The sequence below is a fragment of the Trachinotus anak genome, unplaced genomic scaffold, assembly GCF_046630095.1.
Source record: "Trachinotus anak isolate AG129_WGS33_773 ecotype Australia unplaced genomic scaffold, CSIRO_AGI_Tana_v1 ptg000009l, whole genome shotgun sequence".
NCBI lineage: Eukaryota > Metazoa > Chordata > Actinopteri > Carangiformes > Carangidae > Trachinotus > Trachinotus anak.
The window spans coordinates 19,250,039-19,274,151 of NW_027273860.1; the positions used below are offsets into that span (position 1 = coordinate 19,250,039).

A 24,113-nucleotide genomic window follows, 5' to 3' on the forward strand; every position below is an offset into this window, starting at 1 on the left:
TCATTGACAGGTGGCCAAATGAAACCGACCATTACCATGATTAAAATCACTGATTTCTCTGCCTTGAAAATTGCAGGAATTATTTGGAATAATGCAAGAACACAACTCAAAAACATATATAACATAGGTTTAGTCGTTTTTAGACATTTTATTGTGGAAAAATGACTGATTAAAACCTTAGTTTCAGTGAAAAACTCTCTGCAAACATTTTTTTTTTTTAATTCTTATTTTTTCTTACATTCTGACATGATCTCTTTTCATATCCCCTCAATTTATATTTGCTTCTTATTCATTCACTCACTAAATCACTCTCTTACAGCCACACTCACTTTCAACCCAAACCCCGACTCGTGTACCCACCGTCCACCTCTTTCACCTCCCTCCCCGTCAGCTCGTCAGTCCTGACTCTCCTCCTCTGGTCTTCCACTTACCCTCCAGTTTGGCTTGCTCATGTTGCCACTGGAGCGTTTTGGCCTCCTTCAGCTTCTCTTATCAGACAGAGCTCATTTGGCTACCGTACCAGTGCTGAGTTCAGACTGGGGTTGGCCAGATTATGAAGGGAGGTTCCCCCTCCCCTCATAAATCCCCCAGCTCCCTTGCTGCTGGCTTGGCTGGCCTACGTGGGCCCGTTATATTGGAGGGCAGTGGGTCAGATGAGAATCTTCAAATAAGTCCACGTAGAGAGTCAGTGAGGTGTGTAAGGAAAAACAAGTTTGGGCAAATGTGTTCACTGATATCTGTGTTTGTTTCTCTACACACAGTGGTTTGAATGGGAATAAAATGGTCTACTCGCTTTCCAGGGATCTGGGTTCATGACCCCAGCTTTTTCGTGTTTGCATGCTAAATGTGCTGCTCTATAATCACCATTGCCACTTGCAATAAAAGTCGTAAAAGTGGTGTTTCTAAATGGCATCAGGGTTTCAACATGTGATTTAAGCCATATGTGTCAAAACACGATTTATATCTACACACCATATGTGAGGAGATTCCATAGATAGCCAAAGACGTGTGGTGTGGAGTTTGTGCAGCCCATTGTCGTTACAGACTTGGAGTCCAAGGCTGCCTCTCTGCTGTTTGGTTAGCCTTTAAACTGCCACCAGCCACCAGGGACCCCAGGGGACACAATAAAAACATCCATCATACCTCTGGCCATCAGCCAGCTCGTAGAAGCAGAGACAGAAAAAGGAGAGTGAGAAAGTTAATGACCACATGTCTGAACACTCCTGTGAGATTTCCTACAAACTCCCCATCTCACCCTGTTGTCTGTCACCCTCTGTCTCTTTTCCTGCTGTGCTCTATTCTTTCAGACACACTCAGAAAGGCCTCTCTGTCCGTCTGGGGGCCATTGCATCACAGACAGCTGCTTTAAGTCACGCTCCTGGGGTTATATGTGACCCTGACACGGGGGTCTGACGGTGCCTTCCCCTCTCGCTGACCTGCTCCTCTGATTTCTCTCCTACTGCAACCTCTCGCGTCTCTTTAATTATCCCAATTATTCTATTAAGGTCCACAAGACAGACACTACCGCTGTCTCATCCTGATGTCTGTCTCTTTTTCCATCTCTGCACCCACCACAAAGGCCTTGAGGAAACCATTATCTAGGAGGAAAACCATTAGGTGTGAATAGGTCGTGAAAATAACCAAGATGACATGCTAATAGATCGGCGAAGTGGCACAAACCAGAGGCTCCTTTGGTCTTTGAGGGGGTTGTTTTGATATCTCCTCCTGTGCTTCCCATTGATGGTAGCAGCGAGAACTACTTCGGGCCTGTCATAGGAAGGCAAACAAGATAGAGGGCCATGCTGTTGCACTCCAGCCGTCGACCCGGGCGGCAATAGGTTCGGACAGCTGAAATAAAGCATGACTGGTGAGCAGGGGTGAGGAAGGCTCCTACCCTGTCACTTTTTTTTGCAAGAGAAATAAAAACAATCTTCAGGGATGATGGGAATAGCAGCTAGGTAAGGATGGAAGGATGAGTTGCAGTCGCGACGACATGTTGACTAAAAAGCACATCTGTCTGGTTCGAGTCATCAGACCCAAGCAAGGATGACGCTCACGTTAAGTCGCCGTTTGCTCTTCTGTTACATCCTAACTCCCAGCCAGGCTGGTGCAAGATGGTGTTTGTGGAAGGGATTAGACAGGTTGGCACCCATTAAAACTATTGTTTTATTGTAAAGGGAAAATGCTTTTTGGGTTTTCTGGTAAATGCATCACTGCTGAACACCATCATTTCAAATAAGGAAGTTGAAACACTATCCTACTCCCCCTGTGTCTTTTTGACTGAGCACCAAGCCCATAAAGCAGGACAGGGAAGGCTTGAGCTGCTGCGTATGTCTGTGTGCTTTGAATCGACTACAGTGGTCAGTAACTGGCGTCCGGGGGCCAGAACTGGGAATATCTGGCCTGGCAAATTTTGATAATCTGATTTTTTTTTTTAATCTCACAATATCAGACTCACAGTCCCACGTTTATAAGGTCCAAATAGAGAATCTACCCCCACCTGATGATGCCTGTTATACTTTTACTTTCATGTTGACAGTGAATGACAGACACAAACAGCAGGCTGCACCGTAGTCTGTGTAAATCGCTTCCTCTATAAAATAAAAGCGGTCTACCCATTCTTTGAGCTCATTCAGTGTGCAGTTGTTGTATAATTTAACTTGCATTCTCATATTCTGTTATTGTTGAAGGAGCCATGAATTGGACACTTTGATGTAAACCCGCATTTTATATTTTGTCCCTGTTACTGATATAGCATTGGTTTACAGTTTGACATGATCCCTCACTGTATTATGTACCACCTCAACAACCAGTTTATAAAGGATATATATTACAGCAAGGAAGTGGAAATGCCATGTAATTGTGTCTCCAAAGCTTCAGCAAGAATTCAGTCTTTGTTTTCCTATCATCTAAGTAAGGAAATATTTAACATACACCTGAAATGTGCCCATTCCCCAAAATAAGACTTCATGGGTTTGTCATATTTGTCATTTAAAGGTTCAGTATCAGTTCCTGTCTCCAGTTAAAGTGCTTAAACTGTCATATGACTGTCATGACTGTCATCATTTAACATGAAACCTAAATTCTCCTCTTTTATTCCTCTGTAGGGAGCAACAATAAGGCGTGACGAACACACAGGAGCCATCCTGGTAGCCCGGATCATGAGAGGAGGGGCGGCCGACAGAAGTGGTGAGTTCCAACCCTTTTTCTCTCCTATGTGGATTCAGCAATGTGAGGCTGCAGTCAGGGGTCAAGTGTGGCAGTGATCTGCAACACAGCCAGATCATGTCCAGTGTGAAACAAAGAAGGGATGTATGCAGGGGATGATCTGCGCCTGAATGTGTCAGCTCTGTCCCATAGATTGTTCATTTCCAACACAAACATGAATGACAGGCACACTGAGGAACACTGCTGTGTTGTCCACATGTTTTCTGTTTGAGTTTGTATTCATTGTGTCCAGTCTGTTTTTCAGCTCTGCCACAGTGAAGCCAAAGGCAAATTTCCACATGTGTCGACAATAATATTTTGATTCTTCTCCAACCTCAAATGCCACCATGACGATAAACATTAATCTGGTGTACTGTACACATCCCCAGGCTTTGTAAGCACTGGACTTTTACACAGTAGCTCACTTGTATTAGAACATTAGAGTAACGGAATATCAGGGTGATTGTAGATATGCTTCTTTGTTTTTGTGTGGTAGGACTGATTCATGTTGGGGATGAACTGAAGGAGGTCAATGGAATCCCTGTGGATGACAAGAAACCAGAGGAAATCATTCGTATTCTGGTAAGCCTCAAATGTTCAGCCCTGTGATTGTGTGTGTGTGTGTGTGTGTGTGTGTGTGTGTGTGTGTGTGTGTGTGTGTGTACTTGTACTTGTACTTGCTACATAGTAAGGACCAAAAAAGTATTTTACTAACAGAGTGAGGACATTTTGGGAAAGTGAGGACATTTTGGCCGGTCCTCACTTCTTGAGACACCTTAAAATCACATTTTGAGGGTTAAGACTTGGTTTTAGAGTTATGGTTAGAATTAGGTTTAGGTTAAGGTTTGGGTAAGGGTTGGGGTTAGGTACTCAGTTGTGATGGTTAAGGTTAGGGTAAGGGGCTAGGGAATGCATTATGTCAATGAGTGTCCTCACAAAGATGGAAGTACAAGTATGCGCGTGTGTTTGTGTGTGTGTGTATGTGTACACGCTGTCCAAGGGTCTCTCTCATGTTTTAGCTCCACTCCCTTGACAAAATAACATTCCTAGTTTGTGATGGCAAAAACCTCCCCAAACTCATCCAGGACCCCGTGGCTCCCGTCGCTGTGCTGAAAACCAAACGCTGGCCTTTCTCTGCAAGTCTTTCCTGGCCTTTAGACCACATGCATTGAGCCACGCGGATCCCCTGGATGAGATTGATGCTCAGTAGTTCATCCAAGCAGACTCTGCCGCAGGCCTCAAATGAGCTCTGTCATGGGCCAGGGCTCTGCCAGGAGGGACAACTGGAGAGTAAAGAGAGAGCCTCTTAAACGTTGGAGGCCGTCTAAGACATAAAGGCAGATGATAGCTCTCAACACTCCTCCTTTAACCCCCACACACCCCACACTGTATTCCTGTCAAGTAGAGTCATCCAATCCTAATAACCCTTCCACCGCTGAGAAATCAAACTGTGCTTTGCATTATGGGACCTTGATTGGATTAGGTGCTTTGTGAAATATTTGCACGGGCAGATGACTGCTGTTTCCGCCCCCGCTGTCTCTACCTAACCTGCTTGTATCTGTCTTGTCTCTCCTGATATTCAGGCCCAATCACAAGGAGCCATAACCTTTAAAGTTGTTCCCAGTGTCAAGGAGGAGGCGCCAGCCAAGGAGCCAAAGGTAGGTCCTGGCTTAATCATTAAGTTGATTGGGTTACACTCATCGACTTGAAAAACAGAGTGAACTCCTCTGCTCCGGCGTGATACCTTTTTGTTGGATGTAGAACATTGTTTTTGAGCCACAGTGAGGAAATGATGTATGTACAAGGAAAGTGGAGAGTTGTATAATGGTAATAAGAAAGAGGGAATACAGTAACCAGGCCCTGTGTAGGTCTATGGTACATTATTGAAATGTTTTGACACCAGTGCAGAAACCTCACCTGAGCATTGGCACCAATAACAAACCAATAAACTTGGCAATAAATTACAAAGAGGAATATAAACATCTCTCTTCATAAACCCTTTTTAAGAGAACCTCCCCCTTCACAAATTCAAATGCATTCAAACCCAGACCCACTACCCAACAACAGTGCTTCTACAGTTGCTCAACCTGTCCCCTGGACCCTCGCAGTTCTTTCAGATTGTATCCATGTAGCCCCCTGACAGACATTTTAGCCATGTTGATGCTTAGATGATACAGTCAGTCATCCATGCATGCATTTCATTTGTGCAACCCAAAGTGTCTCTTTGTTATCAGATGTACTGACAGTGATGTCACCACATCTCCCACCCAAGACGGTGATTCAGAGCCAGACTTATTCAAACCGCTAGCTTAGCTTTGTGAGACAGTGACGGGATGGGGGCTGTGAATGAGTGGTGCCAAGGAGGTAAATTTGCCTTAAATACTGTAACATTGATCAACACAATAGCTGAGGTAGACGATAGTAGTAAACTGAATGTAACATTACCCTGTACTTCAGGAGCATGGACTACAAGGCAGCGTTTTGTTACGATAAGCTAGGGTTGTGTGATCTTATCCATAGTCAGATCGTCACCCTTTCAGGTTTTCAATAGCTGATACCGATATGATCAGGTCAGGGTTACATTACCCTATCAGCAAGTTATAAATAGTAACCAATGAGGGAGCCCGTCCACTCTCTCTCTCTCCCTCCTTCTGGGATACCCTGAGTCACGACAGTAGGATGACAAATAGGCTACGTTTCACTGCTGTGTTAAAACAAAACTGTCGTCACAAGTAAAGAGTTAATTATTTATATTAAATAACCAGAGTAGTCGCAATAATCACTTAAAAGAAATGAACTAAGTGTCGTATTCTGACTGTCTGTTGATTTACTCCACTCTCCAACATCTACACACAGCAAACAGAGCTTCATTACAATCAGCTGGTGTGTGAGTGTGGAAACTATGGCAGGGTAAATTAAATTTAATATTAATTTAATACTACAAATAATGATGATAATAAGTTACTACATTAATAGGAAAACAAGCCAATTATCGTCTTGACATTGGCAAAGGCAGAAGCTATCAGCTATCGCTCTGACGATCATCGATCACTGAGATCATCATCCATCAGCACAACCCTGCAATAAGCAGTAGACAGTGCCTTGTAGCCATCAATTTTAAGGGCGGTGTAACAGCATACCACTCACCCACTGGGGTGTTGATACTCCATTTCTCATGTGCTCATCTATCAGTAGCAGACAGAAGCTGGATCCACTCCTCGGTTTGAAGCTCCAAGGTCGAGGGCGGTTTATCATCATTCACAGGGCAGCCCACCCTGCATGTGCAGCAGAGGCCCTGAGGACAGGGTGGGCCACTTACATCCTTTGTCATCTTGTAATGGTTGAAACTGTCTGGCTGCTTAAGGAGCCCATCTGACAAACGGTCCGCCAGCGCCAAACACTCAGCCACTCCTTCATGAAAATAGCCTGTGCTCTTAACATCAGGTGGCGTAGATGCATCAAAGGGCAGCTCAATGGCTGAACACGCACAGGCCAAAGAAAAAGAGGAGCCAAGGGAAGAAATGTAGCAGATCTTAGAGTGTAGATGTATGAGTGTATTCTGCTGGAGGGTTTAGAAGCCAAAACGGCTGTTATGACCCAAACAAAACATCTCTGTCTGAAACATAATTTCACTACATGGCACAAAGCACCTTTTAAATCAATGGGACTTCGAAAAATTTAATCTCACCCTCCCTCTCCCACGTTTTCCTTCACTCACACATACACACTTTCCTTCCATCTCTTTTTTTTTCTTTCCACATGTACTGAAGTGTCTTAGGAGTGATAACTCATCATGACAGAACTCAATTTGGACAGAAGACGAGGCAAGGTGCTTTAGGTTGCAGCTCGCCGCCCACAACAGGAAAAGATGTCGGAGATTTTTCCACTATAAGGTCCAACTTTCTTTGTGTTGATGAGGTGTGTCCCACCCTCACTGCCAAAGCAAATTACACCGACTCCTTAAAGAAAGAAAACAACCTCTTTTTCTGTGTTGGTTTGTTCCTCGGCGTGGAAAGATCACTGATATTAGCTTGTGTTTAGATTTAGAGAAAGTCAACGGGTAAAAGAGAGCACTTCCAATTGGAGCCTCTGACTCAGGATAAGTTAAGTCTCACCACACTTGGAAGACGGTGGCAGGGCTTAGTCCATTCTAAGTGTTGATGGAATGACGTGGAGAGACTACCTTGGCCAGCAGTTGAAGGTTTTAAATTCTGATTGCTATGACCTTTCTAGAAAAATCAGCCTGAGCGTTGCTGAAGCACCTTCTGCGTTTGCTGTGATGACTTGGAGTTCACATTCCATGAAATGGAGGGAAAGGTAATTTACAGTGAACCATTGCTTTTTCCTTTTGTGTCCTCAATCCAGCTCTTTGTTTTCTCCCCCTTCCCTCCTCTTCTCTATGTCCAGGTGTTCATGAAGGCACTTTTTGACTACGACCCTAAGGAGGACAAAGCCATCCCATGTAAGGAGGCTGGACTTGGCTTCAAGAAGGGCTCCATCCTTCAAATCATGAGCCAAGATGATGCGACCTGGTGGCAGGCCAAACTTGAGGGTGATGCTAACCCCCGTGCCGGCTTAATCCCATCCAAACAGTTCCAGGAGAGGTAGGAAACAACTAGACCAACCTCCTCTGTCTGCTGATTCTTAACAAGGCTGGCCCCAACTGTCTTCACTGCTGTCACAGTCACAGAAGTTTTCACCCTCACTTTTTTTCTTGCCTCACGCTGCCAAAATAGTCTGGATTTCCGCACAATGTCTGGCCCGAAATGAGTAATGACAGAAAATGATAGCACTGGTACCGATCCACTTTGGACGGCAAGTGGATGGAAAATCGCGCATCAGTGTGCACTCGGACGGCCGCACTTGATGTGCAACACAGAGCTCAGGAGGCCGGGGCAGTTTCTTGGCACCAAAAGTGCCCAAGGAAACAAAAGAAAAAAAACACACATGCACATAAAGAGAGGAGAGAGAGAGAGAAAGCATTTCACAAACATTCGGATTCATCCCTGCAGTTTTGTCAACAGCAAGTGTGTTTTTCCTCCCCACTCCTTCATCACTCATCTCCTCTTTCTCCCGTTTCAGCTGAGAGAATGAAACCGGTGGATACTGAAGAGTGGGTTCTGTGTAGTGCAGCAGGGAGTGTTTATTATTCCCAATGCAGTCATGAAAACTGATGGTTTTATTGTGCCTCTCTTTCTCTTTTTCTCTTTTCTTCCAGGAGATTTGCACTGCGACGACCTGTTGCGACTCTCCCATTCCAGAGGAGCTCCAGCAGACGATCATGTAAGCATATATTATCTGCTGTGGGGCCCTAACGCGCCGGAACACAACACAAGAAAACAACAGCGCGCCCCAAGCAGAGGGTGGGCTTAGGAAAGATAAGACAGAGGAAGGGATAGTAGCTAACGAAGTGTGAAGGTCAGGGATGTTAGTCAGACCTCCTCTCTGCTGTACAGTTGCACTGCTTCACGTTTGTCATCAGAGGAAGTGTTGTGTCTGGATTTAGCTTCCTTCTTATTTTCCCGTCTGCTCCATGTTTCACCGTCAGTCTCTCTGTCAGGCTCTTGCCAGACCCTCCTCTCTCTGTCTCTGCCTTTCCATTTGTCGATGTGGTCTAAGTAATGCAGGAGCTTTAATATGAAGAAGGAGGAGGCTTAACTCTCTGGAAACCCTTTCTTAGCCTGTACACCACCTCACAGAGCCTAATGACGGCTTAATGATCCGATATTACACCTACAGATGTGATAGAGGTGCAGCGCTGCTCTGTGGAGGACATTAATGTATCTTATCATCTAAGCCTGTACAGTAACCCAAACTCTAACCCTAGCCAGCAAAGTTAGGAAGAACCCATCAGCTGGAGTACTTAGCAGAAATGTGCTATGACAAGCCTGGATGTAGGAGATCAGGAAATGGAGGGATTATAGCTAAATTACCCTTATAAATCAAAGATGGTTGATTGCTTCTTAATGAAGACAGAAGACATAAACCATGTTTCACAAGGGAAGGACAGCAGCAGAAACAATTAGGGATGGCCTACAGGTCCCGGTTTTACAAACAGAAAAACTGCAGGCCTCAAGTGTTGTGTAGCAGAGGCCAGTTCCAAACAGTAGGGGCTGTAATGGTGAACTGCACTGTCAACAGAATGACCAAGGTCACTGTTGTAGGATTCATGGTGCTACCAGCAATAGATTAAGGCTGCAACTGCTCCATTGACAGGAATATTGATGTTTAATTTAATAGCACCAGCTTCACTCTCATCAGCCATCAGAAACATTGTAAAGTGGGCCTAAGGAGTGTGCAGTAGAGGTCTGAGCAGCCATTGTTTTTTAAGACTCTCTCTCTCTTGTCCAGCAGCTGAGTCCAAAACAATCACATTTCTTCTTCCTAAGGACTCGCAAGTCAAGTCAAGTTTTCTTTGTATAGCAGCAAATCACAACAAGTTATCTCAAAGTAGTAGGTCTAGACCGTACTCTTATTTTTTTATGACTGTGGGAACAGTGAGAAAGAGACAGGAAAGTCAGAGAGAGAGAGAGAGAGAGAGAAAGAGAGAGAGAGAGAGAGAGAGAGAGAGAGAGAGAGAGAGAGAGAGAGAGAGAGAGAGAGAGAGAGAGAGAGAGAGAGAGAGAGAGAGAGAGAGAGAGAGAGAGAGAGAGAGAGAGAAAGAAAGAAAGAAAAGGGCCTGGGTCGCCTTCAAATCCAGGCAGCTGAGCACTGACCCTTAACAGTATGCGCGTTACCAGGTGAGCCATCAGGTTACAGAGACCAAACAATTCCCACCAAGAGCAAACACTTACTTGCAACAGTGGCAAAGAGCAGGACCAGACTGAGGGTGGGCAGCCTCAGGGAGAGAGAGAGAGAGAGAGAGCAAGAGAGAGAGAGAGAGAGAGAATGACAGCAAAGGGCCTGGGTCGCCTTCAAATCCAGGCAGCTGAGCACTGAGAGAGAGAGAGAGATTTTCTTAGATCAGAAATATCCAGCATTTCAAGCCCAAATTTGCTCTGTTTCAGACTGCACCCACCTGCTGCGGCTGCTGTTTATGCCACACTCATTGGCAGGACTTTCTGTTGCACCTGACTGAAAATGTCTGTGAGAGATTCCCTCACATGCAGCCTAAAAAGACAAAGACATGAGTTGTTATTGACAAACAGCTGCCAAGTAACAATCTGGTTTGTATATGGTGAGCTACAGTGCATGAACTGAGGGCCGTCCAGCTGGCATCGTAACTGTGCATTACAGTATGACTGCTTGTGCCTGCCTGGAGGAGGGACCCATGTTGCCAGTATCTGGTGTGAGTGTGGGCCAGCCCACCCCACACACACTTAAGTCTTTAGTTGCGTCACTTTATTTGATTTTGCTTAATAAAGTTCTTCAAAACTAGACACCAAGAAACTAAAAAATTCAAGACTTACCCGTCCTGCACAAAACTGCTGAAGTGACAGCTTGTCCAGTGCGAGTCATCCCACTTATTTGCCGCCTCAGCAGTTAAAGTGTTACCTGTATGTTCCTCACTGCAGTTCCTCATCTGCAAGCATATTTGCAAAAACTTCTCGCTTTCACTCTTTCCAACACACGTTTCCTCTCCTCTCTCCTTGCATCCTTTACTCTTTGTCTGCATCTCTCCGCCTGCTGGCAATCACACATATATCTTCACAGTCATATCCACATGTCTAGGCCTAAATAGCACACATGGCCTTCCTCTACAGTGACTCCCTCCTTTCATTCTGTATTTCCCAAACATATGAACCCTCAGAAAAATACACTACACTTGTACTTGGCTTTACAGGCCTGCTCTGGTCTCACAATGACCCCATTGAACCCAAACCTAGTTCTTATTGGCCATATTTTTCACTGTAGATTACCACTTTGAGACAGACATGTCCATTTGACTACTTGTTTCCCTCAACATGGCGGTGAGCCCTTAATGTAATGTGACTCCTTCAATATGTAGCTCTGAAATAACCAACAGAGCTACGCTGACCACCTCTAAACTTAGCATTAGTCTCTTTTACCTCAGATTCAAGCCCTCGGTTGAATTATGGATGTTGTCATTTCCTGGTTATGTTCAACCGCATACTGGCATACATGGTGCAGGATGGCCAAAAATAGCCTGCTAAATAGTTTTAGACAGACAGTGCTGTACTGTTTCCTTGCAATTTCATTTTAATGGCACAGTTCCCCTTGTGTGACTTATGGGATTTTTACCCCCCACCCCCCCTGCACAGTAGGCAGGTGTAAAATTTAGTAGAGTCCATTGCAGACCCTACTGAAGGAATATAAGTCTCATTTTAAGCTGCAGCAAAACTTTCCTCCTCATGTCATACATGCTGTAAGGATTACTTGTATGTGCAGCAGCAATAGGAAGTCCCCTGACGTGGCCCTCTCAGGTCTGAGGAATGATAACAGTTCACTCTATGTTCTTGCAGAGGTGAACACTCGATCATTTCCCAGGGTTCAAACAAAAGAAAAAAAAAACTCACCTAGAGAAAAATGTTGGACCTAGTTGGAGTGGAACCAAAGAGTAGAGTGAATAAAAGTGAAGGAAAAGTCCAAACTGAAAAGAAGGGATGCAGAAATGCAAAAGAAAGATTTTTGATGGACTGAGGGAGAAATAGATGGAGAGAGAAGCAGTGGACGGGCTGCATTTGGTAGCAGATGTTGTCCTGTGGAGCAGCGGCGGCTGAGACAAGTGGTGGTCAAGTCAAGATGGAGGTAGATAAAGTTTGGATCGTGGCCCCGTACAGGCTGGTCCAGCTGGGCCCCGGGGCCATAAACTACAACCTAATTGAAGGATACCATGGAGACCCCACTGCTACCCAGCGGAGAAAAGAGCTGGTGATTGAGGAGGGGGTCCCTCTCTCTCTCTCTCTCTCTCTCTCTCTCGCTCTTTCCAGCCCGGGAGCTCCATCGGCTGGAACAATATTGGTCTTGGCGAGGGGCTGCGGCGAGCAATGCCTAACCGTGTCCATTTACGCCTAACATTTGCAGGATATAAATAATCCCTTTCCTGACTGTTGCTCTCGTCGCTTTCATGGCTGCATTCCTCAGTTATGAAACTGATGTTTAAAGTGCCATTAGCTTCACTGTTGAAGCCGATTATTAATCGGCTGTGGGTTAGATAAACTATTTTACCTCTGTACAGGTCATTTTGGCATACCTGCCCCATCCCTTTTTTACCCCCCAGCTCTCTCCCATTGATGCCTGGCTCTCATCCAGCCTCCCCATCTGCTCTCTCTGAACATCCTGACGGCTCTCTGGGCTTTCTTACAGCATGTCTGTTCCTGTGTCTGACATGAAAACCTCTCCACTGTCTGATTGTTTGGTTTGGTTTGCAGGCTGCCAAACACGTGGACACACTTATCGCTCACCTTGGGGTCTTTCTACGTCTCTCTCCGTGCATTATAGTGCATTCCCTCTCACTCTCTCCAGTCAGCGACTGAACCATTTCGAAATGGCGCCCGAGATTGGTCTTAAGTGGCCCTGAACCTGGCCCTGTGTTCAATTTATCCATCCATTTCATTTTTCAACTTAAACGCTTACAGACACAGGAGTAGATTTAGAAGCGCAGTGGGTGCAGGAGAAAAGCTCCACTTTATTCTGAAAAGTTAGGGCCAGATAACCCGTAGAGACCACCCTCAAGGTTTTATAGATCAAGTTATCTTCTCCCTCCATATTAAAAGTCCCTGCATGTTGGTTCATTGTCAGTGTCCGACTGCTGACTTACTCATAACATTTACATTTTCTGATATATAAAATCAGCCTTTTAATGCAGACCAGCTCCGCTCTGTCTGTCATTCGCTTCTTCATCCTGACTTTGAATAATCCGCTCTGCATTTGAAGGCCAAAAAGATGAATGACAAAGATCTCATCCTGTGTCATCTGGAAAATTCCACTGGTCTCATGCTGGTTGTTTAAAAAAAAAAAATATCTAGAGATACGGAGAGCAAAAGAGAAAGTGACAGAGTCCAGTTTGTTCAAGGAGAAGGCCATCTGTATGCTGGCTGCTTGTGAGGGTGACATCAGCTCATAACTCAGGGCCATTAACGGAGTGCTGACTGGGGGTCATTCCTTTGTCTCTCTCTCCACTGTAAAGAGACAGCTGAAAGATTTTCTAGCAGTGCTAGTGCTGCACTGACTCACTGCTGGATGGTCGACTGTGCCAGGTATAAGTCACAGCTCTAAAGCCAAGTATAATCCAGTAATATCCAACAGATTAAAAGTACCTACAGTGATGAGTACAAAGTCATCATAATCCATTGAAACGGCATCCAAAAGTACAGAAATAAGAGCCCATATTGTAATAAGACAAACAGTCTTTCTTTCCTAACCATCCATCCCCTCCTCTTCTTTCCAGTGCTACCCTCGTCTCACCCCCTCTTTCATCCTCTGTGGTAAATCTCTGGTATGTGGGTGATATATGATACACCCCTAAGCATGTGTCCCTTTCCAGGGGGGGTGTGACTCTGCCATGAAGCACCCACTAAGGCTGGTTAGCTGAGTGGTCGTAGACTGGTTGACTGCGAGGTGTCTGCAAAAGCTGGAAGCCACAGTCTGGGCGGCCATTGCTCCCTGCGCTCAGTAAATGATAGGCTCGGCTGCCACCGTCGCTGCAGGCCTGGCCCTTCACATGCACTCACATCAGATCATGACCTCAGCTCTTTCTCACAGCTCGGAGAGGCAGAGGACGAGGTTTCCCCTCCACCATGAAAGCATTCTGAGATAGACAGCACCCTGTCAATTTACATTCTGCAGCCTTATCGCACAGTGTTTCATTAGACTGGGAATGTTGGTGTACAAGGCCATTAGGCACTGTGAACCATTCCTGTGGCAGATAGGCACCAGATGAAAGCCTTCCAGAGTGAAGTAAGAGCAGCACTTGGAAGGACTTTAGATAGCTTTATCACTGTCGTATTGTGCTTGTTGTTTCCTCTTTCAAGTTTCCCTCTGTCCCCCCTCCTCCTCCAAATACCTTGTGGTTTAGGTGCTGGTTCAACTTAAAATGTCACATTACAACAAGAGGAGGGCAACATCAGTAGGAACATTGCCGTGAACACTAACATGTGAAACAAGATGTCAGATAAAGGCGGACGCGTTTGTCTCCACACTTCAAAACAATCACTGCTCGCCGGCCAGACATTTCTAGCAAGAAACAACCTTTGCACTGATTGGTCCTGACTGCTGTTTTGGCTAGTCATTAACTCCGACTGTGATGCAACATCTCCCTGAGCTGCAGTGCGCTCTGGGAAATGAACACGGCGCTACAAGGCGAGCTCCCATACTGTGTGAGATGGTGTTATGTATGTTTTGATTTAACCTTGTTTGGCCAAATGGGAACACGTGAAGGGGAGGAAGCATCTATAAGTGCCTCCAAATGTTAACGCTCACACACACACACACACACAGACACAGATCCTACCTCAGCTATCATTTTGAAACCATCATGTTATAGCTGTTTGGATGGCATTTTCAAACATCTGGAGTCATTTCAAAAGCTTTCTTGAATTTGAATGGACTGCATCCCTCCCCTCGAGGTCATCATAGAGGTCATATCAATATTTAGTAGCATGTTGGGGTAGCATGTTTTTGAATCTAAATATGTTTCTCTCTGTGAAGTCTCACAGGATGCACCACCAACATGCACCACAGACATTGTCTCACTAGGTAACTGGATATGAATGTGTCATATCAAAATAATAGAAATATTACCTTAGTCGAGTGTGAAAGTTCATTCTCATAGTTTAACAATAAAAATAACTCAACGTCCTCTTACTGGCTTTTTCCAAAATTTAAAACAGCCTTTCATGGTCCTCATCAGCAGATGGAGTTTTCTTTACATGAACTGGATTTGGTTCAAGATTTCAATCACCCTCAAATTTCCTTACTTCACACGATTATAACCCACCCACATCCGTCAGCGCTAAGCTCTCCATTCTGTGAGAAACACTGTGAGATGTGCCTGAAACCCCCAGAAAAGCTGGTAATCGGCCTTGGAGTTCATTTTTATCTATCTATTTTTAATGTAGTTGTTTTACTGGTAGATACAATAGCAGTAACTATAGAGTGATGTAACTGTGTGGTAGCGAAGTGTAATGTTTTTTCGCAAACATTACAAAATGAAATAGAATTAGAAGTTGTTTCAGTTTTGTATGATAAATGACTCAGCTCGCATTTACTAGTGTATCTTATAATCAGAATCAGAATCAGTTTTATTGCCAAGTATGTTTCTACATACAAGGAATTTGTTTTGGTGATTGGTGCAATTATTAATAATTAATTAATAATTAGAGATGTTCCGATCCCACTGATCCAAAAAAATGTTATCAGCTGTACTGCTGACCCTGTATGGATGTATGGAAGTGATATGAGTGCTGTCATTATTGTATGACATATCTCAGGTTAAACCCTTTATCTTTTTACAGTGGAAACCTTTTATATGGATCAAAAAGCTTGGGACGCAATAATTCCTATACGAATGTTGTTTATTTATGTATTTATTTATGTATTTTTATATGCTCTTTAAATAATTGTTTATAGTAATCAAGTAGTCCTCTTACAGTGTTCATTGTGGGTTTTTTCATACTTGACAACACATGGAAAAAGATTTTAAAACTGTTGTAGCCTCCTACTGCGAGCTGTCATATGCTGAGGCTCTGCGACTTATTTCTCCAACTGTCTCTCTTCTCACCGTTTGTGTGTCTCACTCACTGACTTGAGTCACAGTGATTGGCTGAGTAGAATCACATGATCAGTGCTGTAAAGGCTAGAAAAACTGTGCCGGATAAAACAGAAGCACTCCATCAAAATGTAGTAATTATCAATAATTTGTAGGTTATAGGTCTGGGTCTGGATAGGACAACATCTGGGTCTGGCTTTGGACAGCTGGACGACTAATGTTCCACTATTTGCAAGAAATTAATTCTACACTGGGCAACTTCCTGTTCAGGCTAGTGTTTTAGTGCGACAAAGAAGAATTGATTACCGAGAATTGTGCTGTCTTATCTGGTTGTGAAGTTTATCAATAGATTATGTGGTATCTGTGTCCAGTATTTTAGGCATTTCCTATACTAGTATTGGAATTGGAACACTTCTACTTATAATACACAGACACAAAGCAGCTTAGAGTAATAGTTCAGTTTAGGATGTTTCACATAATCAGCTAAGATCGTAACTTTTCTCTTTGTCTTTTGTTTTGCTTTTCTAAGACGATGTGGCGGTAGAGTTTGGTAGGTTCCTTCTTCTTATTCTCTTATCTCATTCCTCAACTTACTTCTTGTAAATCCTACATTTTCTCTAACTGTGACTCATTTCCACTCCTTGCTTCTATTGCATTCACAGCTGAGGAGATTGAAGGTATTATTAGGGCTTAACTGATGGCTGATAGCATTGTAATACACAAACAGTAAAACCCTTGGTGACCAGTTCCCCTCCATAATCCTTGTGTGTAATGAAAGGTCTACCTCTCACCTCTGCTCTCCATCCTTCCTGTTTTCATTTGGCCTGTCTTCCCATGTCTAAGCTAATCGCTCTTAAGGGAAAACATCAGATGTCATTTTCAGTTTCTTCTCTTAAGAGTGGAGAGTTTGCAGGTTGTTGGCTCTTGCATTATACAAAAGCTTCATCTCTCTCCAGCTAACTTGTCATTTTCATTAGAGTTGACATCGTTTGGAGAATCATCCCTCCACATGTACATCTCCAGTAATCTTGCACCTGCCGAACTGACTCATAATAATAAATGACTCATTGACTTCCAAAAAAACATCCAAAGCAATGGCCAGTGATGTGGTGGAGTGTAGACCCAAATTTTTAAGTTTTAGAGGAAAAAATAAAGAATTTTTTTTTGTTTTTCTTTGTTATCTCATGATCATCAGTTGGAGATCATAGTTAACCTCTCTTCTTTTTTACCACCACATCAAGGGCTGTCACTCTGGACAATCTGGACATGATTAACTCCAACTAGCTGATTACTAATTAACTGTACCTGTGTGTTATTTCTCATGTACATCTATGGACTTCTTGGTAAGAGGGGTAGGTGCCTGTTGCTGCCGTGTCAGACTGTTCTCTTTAACATGATTTTGTGCCTTTCTTCTGGCTTCTTCTTCTGTCTTTCTTTTCTCATCACCAGAGGATGCTGACTATAATAGCGGACTCCACCTAGGTGAGAGATGTTGTCTTCTTCTCTTTCCTTTTTTCCTCTTTTTTTCCCTCATGATGTTGGTGTTGCATTGACAAATAACCAGTGAAGACAGTGGACATCATTGTGTTAGAGTTCCATGTGTCGTCTCTGTTAATGGTCCCTTGACTCTTCAGCCCTTTCCTTCATAGATTAACACTTAGTGTCTGTGCCATGTTTCACAAATAAATAGTTCTCTGCTTTTCATAATGTACCTCTAACCCCCAGAGTGTTTTCGGTACAACTGATTCAACTTAGACTCCCATGTAAAAACACAAAAAGTAATTTTGTAGTGGAACACTAGCCTACATTGTGCTATTTCTGCTCCTTTGCTGACAGCATGAGTGCACTGGCAGATCATGGATTTGCAGAATGTGGTAGTTATCCTGTTCTGCCTCTGCTGTGGGTCTGAGGACATCTTTGAGAATGGTTCTGGATGGATTTGGGTTAAAAGGACGGCTTGTTTTCCATGCTTTGTTCCGGAGGTCCAGCTGAGGACCGGCCTCGTTGATGTGGTCCCAGTCAGATTTAATGACAATTACCGTGGCCCGCTTTGGTTCAGCAGCCCTTTCCAGAGAGCTGCTTCCAATTCTCTGTCTTGTACAGAAAATGTTCCCCATCATGTTTTTATTACCACTGTCATTTTCCCGACAAATCATAAGGTATCGTCCTTCGGGAGGACCACAGGCCATCTTGACTGGCTCATACACAAATCCTCTGTTTGTCCATCTCTCTTTCTGTATCTCTCTTTCCCATTCAGTCTATATTCAGATGTTAAGGTCAAGAGGTGAGCTAGCCTCAGAGCTCTCCTTGCACACTACACACATTTAGACCCCAGATTTCACGGGATATCCAGTGCACATGAGTTTTTAAATACAAAGTTTGAGCCATGTCTGCCAAGCTCAATCAGGGTCACTTCCCAAAGCCGAACTACGCCAAACACCAGTCAGTTTTTTCCATCCCTCTCTGTCCCCTTCAGGCTTGCCCTCACTGTCACCCTGCCTCCTCTGTTAGGTCAATGACCTCAGCCTCTCCTCTTCCTCCTTGGTACCCAAACAACATCCAGGACTCTAGCGGGTTAGCAGCCTTTTTGGACTCCAGCAGCCTAGATTGAGGTTTAACTGAAATGAGAGAACCTCAGGAGGAGGAGAGGAAAAAAAACTGTGAGTTATAATAACATCTTCTCTATGAGAGTACTTGCTGCATGGCTTTTCTGCCTGTTGGATGTGGTTGTATGATTTAAAGTTGGCCCGTCCCTTAAAGTTTGAAATCCTAGAACTTACAGATGCTTTTGTAATGCTACTGAGGTTGCATGGGGAAATAGAGGAGGCGGTGGGAGGGGGTAGGCAGTTGTTGTCCTTAGTTTTTGGTTTGTTTTCCCTTCATGCCTCTCTCAGTGATGCAACGTCTGTAGGGTCCATTGCCAAAAGCGATCCTCGAGCACTACTCGGGGGCGAGCAGATTCCTGTGCTCAGATGTTACTTGATTTTAGAGCCAGCAGACTAGAGAATGAAAGTTAGGAGGAGGAAAACTGTGTCCCATGATGCCTTATTATCAAACCTTTCTAGAAAACGGTGCTTAAAGATTTTCAACTCTTCATTTCCATCTGAAGAATTAAAGTAGTTTTGACACCCAGGGTTCATATTTTTTGTGTTGAATATGCCTTAAGAGATTTCTTTTTCCAGTGATCCATCAGTGCATTCAGCTCAGATCATAACCAGAAAATGACATTTCACGTCACTATCATAATCCCAAAATGTTACACACTGAACATCCAGAGAGGAAGACAGTGGATGGATGGAGGGCAAGCAAGAAGTTCCAAATCAGTTAAAGCTGAACAAAGAAAGGCTGGGAAATCCATCAGCTTCTCACAATCCAATTATCATGGAAAAAAATGGAAAGTGTCACAAACTAAAATAAAATAAAAAAAAATCTCTGCATTTCAAAAATGAGATGGAATCGGGCTCCAGGTTCAATAGTTGTGGATGTGCAGGAGCCAGTACATTGGGATTAGTGAGTTTTTCCTCCAATCCGGGTCCAGACCAGGCAGCAACCTCCGGGGCGGAAAACTGAAGCCAACCCAGTAGTGCCAAAAACTGCAGTTCCTTGAATGGCCTCTCGAGGCTGGCTCCAAAGGTGAGTCAATCCCATAGACTCTGATGTTAAAATGCCAACTTAACAGCAGAAATAAACATGTTTACAGCCTGGTAGAAAACACAGTTTTGGTCTCTATAGCTGATTTCCTCTTTAAAGACAACTGTACGGGGTTGAATTTTTATATAACTCACCTGTTACGGCTTAAAGTACTGCATAATTCAAGGTGTGGTCACTTTGAGTGGCAGGTGGGTGAGCATATGCTTGCCACAAACTGGCATGCACCAAAGCCTCAGGTCCACCCATGCCCCACCTTTTTGACCATTTGCCAAGGAACTTAGGCAAAGTCAGGCAATGCCAAGATGGCGACAGCAGAGCAGCCCACTCTGAGCTTCAAAACAGCTCCTATGGGTGACGTCACGGAGGCCACATCCATCTTTATATACAGTCTATGGTCCAGACAGAAGGGAACCTTACTTTATAAGATGATATGCATTTTAATGGATAGCCAACATATGGATACTATTAAAGCAGGTATATGCACTGGTTGGACAGGTGTTCATTTATCAGCTTTAGCAACCAACCACTGTAGTTGTTTGAAGAGTTGGAAAAGAGATGTGGAATTTCCCCATAGTGGCTTTGTTGTAGAGCATCTTCTCTGTCTGAACATCAGACTGATGAGACAAACAGGAAAGCAGGCATTTAGCCTCATTACTTTTGGCTCTAAGCGGCCCCTTTTGGCATGTTGATAGTGGCTTCAAGGACTCCAGAGGTACTTGAGTGTGCGTGCAGTGTTTTTTTTTTTTTTTTTTTTTGCCAACACATAAGGCATCAGGCATCGTTTTGAGACGAGACATTCCTGAGCCCAAAGAGCTGTGGGATAAGACGGAGGGGAAAAACAAATAGCACTCAACACAAATGGACCTCTTGCAGCCAAAGGTCTAGAGCGCTATTTCACCGTATAAGCCAGTAACACTTGGGTTAGGTGCCACTTTCCAAATGCTTTGTGCGATGGCCATGGAAAATACTCTCTGAATGAGTTCCCCCCAGATAACGCTCACGGGTTCACCACTGTGGACTGCTACACTTACATATTTCAAATGTCACACCAGCAAACCTCACCTTTTACTTTGATTGCACTTATTACCAGAGAAATGAAGTACATCAGCTGAGACTTCATCCAGAGGCTGGAATAGGTGTACTATATGTGTGCTACTGCCGGAAGCATTTAGACTCTTTATACAATCAAATATCCAAGATCAGCCATGGAGTCTACTTTACTACTGTAGCATAATTATTTTCACAGATGCCTTTTAGCAGTTTTGTGGGGGGAGCATCTGAAGGACACACAAATGTCTGGATATATCCACTTCCTTCTTTTCACTTGCTGTCCTTTTTACATCCTCCTCTCCTTTCCTCTCCTCCCTTCTCTCCTCTCCTCTCCTGTTTCCTCTTCAATTTCCTTTCCTCTACAGATTTCCTCCTCTGATTACTCTCCAACTTCCTCTCCTCTTGTGTTTCATCTCTTCTCTTGATTCCTCTCCTCTCCTGGTTCTATTTCTGACTCATCTTCTCCTCTCCTCTCCTTCTACAGATTCCTTTCCTCTATAGATTTCACTCCTCCTGATTCCTCTCATGATTCCTTTCCTCTACTTATTCCTCTCCCAGTTCTTCTGTTCTCCTGATCCCTCTCCCGATTCCTCTCCTGATTCTTCTCGTCCCCTCTCCTAGTTCCTTTCCTAAGTCCTCCCCTCTCCTGATTCCTCTCCTCGAGAACTTGAATCCTCTGGAGACCTTTTACACTATGTTGCTTTGAACTACAGTGACATGTCTCAACTTCTGCCTTCACAGTAATCTGAAATCTCCAGAAATCTGAGCATATTTGGCCTTGATAGTCAAGCATGCTTCCTTGTATTATGCAAGCACAGAAAATTGTTGATAAATCAAGCAGAGCGGGCCATCTGTCTACCCTAGTCTTTTGTATTTCTGTCATTATGAGCAGCAATGTTTCTCTTCCTTTTATTCACTGCTGGGGTAATAATGGCTGACAGTGTGGAAAGCATCCTCCACCTCCCTAGCTCCCTACCATGAGCTTTCCTCATCCCTTCCAACCAAGCCAGTCATGGGCACACATAATGAGGCCGAGAGAGCCGGTAATGCTTCCCACATTTGGTGCCCACGAATGGGACTTAGTGTTACAGCGTTAAACCGCAGCGTGCGGCATCGAGCCGAGGGCGTAATTCTCACTTAATCCCCAGCTGCCATGCCTGATTAATTCCATAGATATCGTCTCCATTAGCTCCAAGGAGAGAGGGCCCCAGCCGGGAGAGCTGGGGTGGCACAGCAGCTGTCAGCACGGTCTACTCCAGTTAGGCCAAGGGGCCCTAGACAGTGGCCCTCCCTGCACTGGGGCCTCGCTACAGGTGGTTTGACTGAGCCTGAGCTTCCCCTCACTTCCTGTTTCTGTCTGCACAAAATAAAGTTTGATTGGAGAGAAAATGCAGTCATTTTTTATCCCTCTCTGTGTTGTCATCTCAGCGATCGCCTACGCGTGACGTCTGGAAGACCTGATGCTTGTATTGTTCTCAGGCTTCTCCTCTTTCAGACATACACCGGCAAATGCACGAGCTGAGTCTTTTTGAGTCATCTGTTATTTTTTTATGAACATTTGTCTTACTGCACCATACTTTGCTATTTTTTTTTCTTTTACAGTTGTAGCCATTTCTTTTACAGATGTGGGGTTGTAGTAATTCACAGGATGTTAGTGTCCGAGTGGGCAGTTTGTATTCACAGTTTGCAGAGGCCTCCGGGCGCTTTCTTTACGCACACGCTGAATTTCCTACGTGGCTGTAAGATATTATCACACTGGAAAATGGGCTTGCAGGACTGCTGGCGACTTCCAAACAATTGTGTGAGTGTGTGTGTGTCTCTGTATGTGTGTGCAGTCACAGCTTGTGTTTACACTGTGTTAAATATGCTCATCTCTTTTTCCTCAACTTTTTTTTCATGTTTCTGTTTCACTGAAAAGACTTAGAATCAAAATGTCTGTATGTGTGTGTTTGAGAGAAAGTGCGTGCGTGTGTGTGTGCGTACATACAAGTTTTCAGTTGCAGTTCTGGCAATTACCCAGTCACGGCCTGGTGCACACCATTATGAGGTGCGTGTGTGTGTGTGAGAGGCTTAAGCAAGGAAACTTAAACTCCACATCCCTGGACACACGGCGCTCCTTTGCAGAAAAACACTCCAAGACAACTGCCACTACTCAGCTCTCATTCCAGGGAAATTCAAAACAGAGCTATTGTCAATAAATTCGATTCTGACCTGTCAAACCATTAGAAGAGGTATCATGCATTCCTTTTCTTACTTGTAACCCTCATGCTTGGATCATCCTGTGACAAACATGCCTGTGTTCCAGCATAGCTGAGGCTTTTCATGACAAACAGGCAGGTTTTATTCATTTGAACAAGACGGGAATCATTCCTTAATTCTGGATCAAATTAATTTCCATCCCCACTGTCAAACTCAGTCTGCACTGGTACTGAGAGACGAGATGGTTGTCGGGGGGGGGGCTTTTATTTGTTTACCGTTGGTCTGTAGGAGAATTCTCCCTGTTCAGTGAATTTGAGGAACAATAGATTCCTGAGGGATGGTGATTTTATCCTCAGAATGAAACCTTGTGCACCTGCCTACCCTGTGGAAAGTAGCAGAGAGAGCCCGTGGTCTGAGCCAGTGAGATGGCAGCTTGTCAGCCTCCAAGACCGACAGAATTAATGACTTTCATAGTATTATTTAAAGCCCAATTAGCCAATTGTGTGTTTATGTCTTGATAAATGACTGACCAGAGTGGGTCGTCGGTTGTTGAACTTTCAGCAAATTGACGTCTCGCTTTCAGTGGGATATCATTAACATTATACTCCCACTGTTTATTGTAATGATGTCAACCCTTGTGGATACTGGTTACAGTTTGATATCTTTACAGGAGAAATGCAGATGAGTGGTGTATGCTTTCCACTGTGTGGCAGAGGGTAATACTCCCCGGGGGGGTGGGGGGGGGTGGGAGTTGTGTGGGTGCTGAATGAGTAGATTAACCACAGGAGGAATGGCACAGACAACTTAAGCCACAACTTGCCCACAGTGGAACAAAGTCTCCCCTAAATGTTCAATGTAACACTATATTCAGCACTCGAGCACGTGTGTACACTCATACATATACACAAGTCAATGCAAAAACATTATTATTGTGCTCCGATGACTTACAGCGTGTTTCATTTGTAACTCATCATAGGCCTGTTGCTCCATCCCTTATTAAGAGACTGTTTGGAAAAGAACAAGCAGGGGAAAATGCAGACTCGTTTGCTTTGCTGCATGTCTGCACAGCCCCACAGCGGTTTGAAAATGTTGTGGAAAGTATTAAGGGGTGGGGGGGTGGGGGGGTATCAGGAGTTGTGTCAACTCCTGATCTCCTCTCAGTCCATAATTTTCATGCTGCCTTAATCTCACGCTGGCATCTTGCATTGTATTTTTGAGTTCATTAATTACTGATTAAGTGAAATAATGACAAAGGAGGCTGAAAACAACCATGACCATGCACAGAAATAAGATATTGGACATCCTGGGTTCTGGAGATTTACCTCTTTTTTTAGTT

General features: G+C 44.2%; 1 protein-coding gene across 2 annotated transcripts in view; it reads left to right on the forward strand.

Moving 5' to 3' along the window:
* mpp7a (MAGUK p55 scaffold protein 7a) overlaps nt 1–24,113 on the forward strand; it is a 142,676-nt gene that overhangs the window by 92,832 nt on the left and 25,731 nt on the right. For both annotated transcript variants that reach the window (XM_071485687.1, XM_071485688.1), the window contains exons 7-11: nt 3,108–3,189; nt 3,704–3,789; nt 4,791–4,865; nt 7,615–7,811; nt 8,426–8,490. In XM_071485687.1, coding sequence (XP_071341788.1) covers nt 3,108–3,189; nt 3,704–3,789; nt 4,791–4,865; nt 7,615–7,811; nt 8,426–8,490 — 505 coding nt within the window. The remainder of the gene's footprint in view (nt 1–3,107; nt 3,190–3,703; nt 3,790–4,790; nt 4,866–7,614; nt 7,812–8,425; nt 8,491–24,113) is intronic.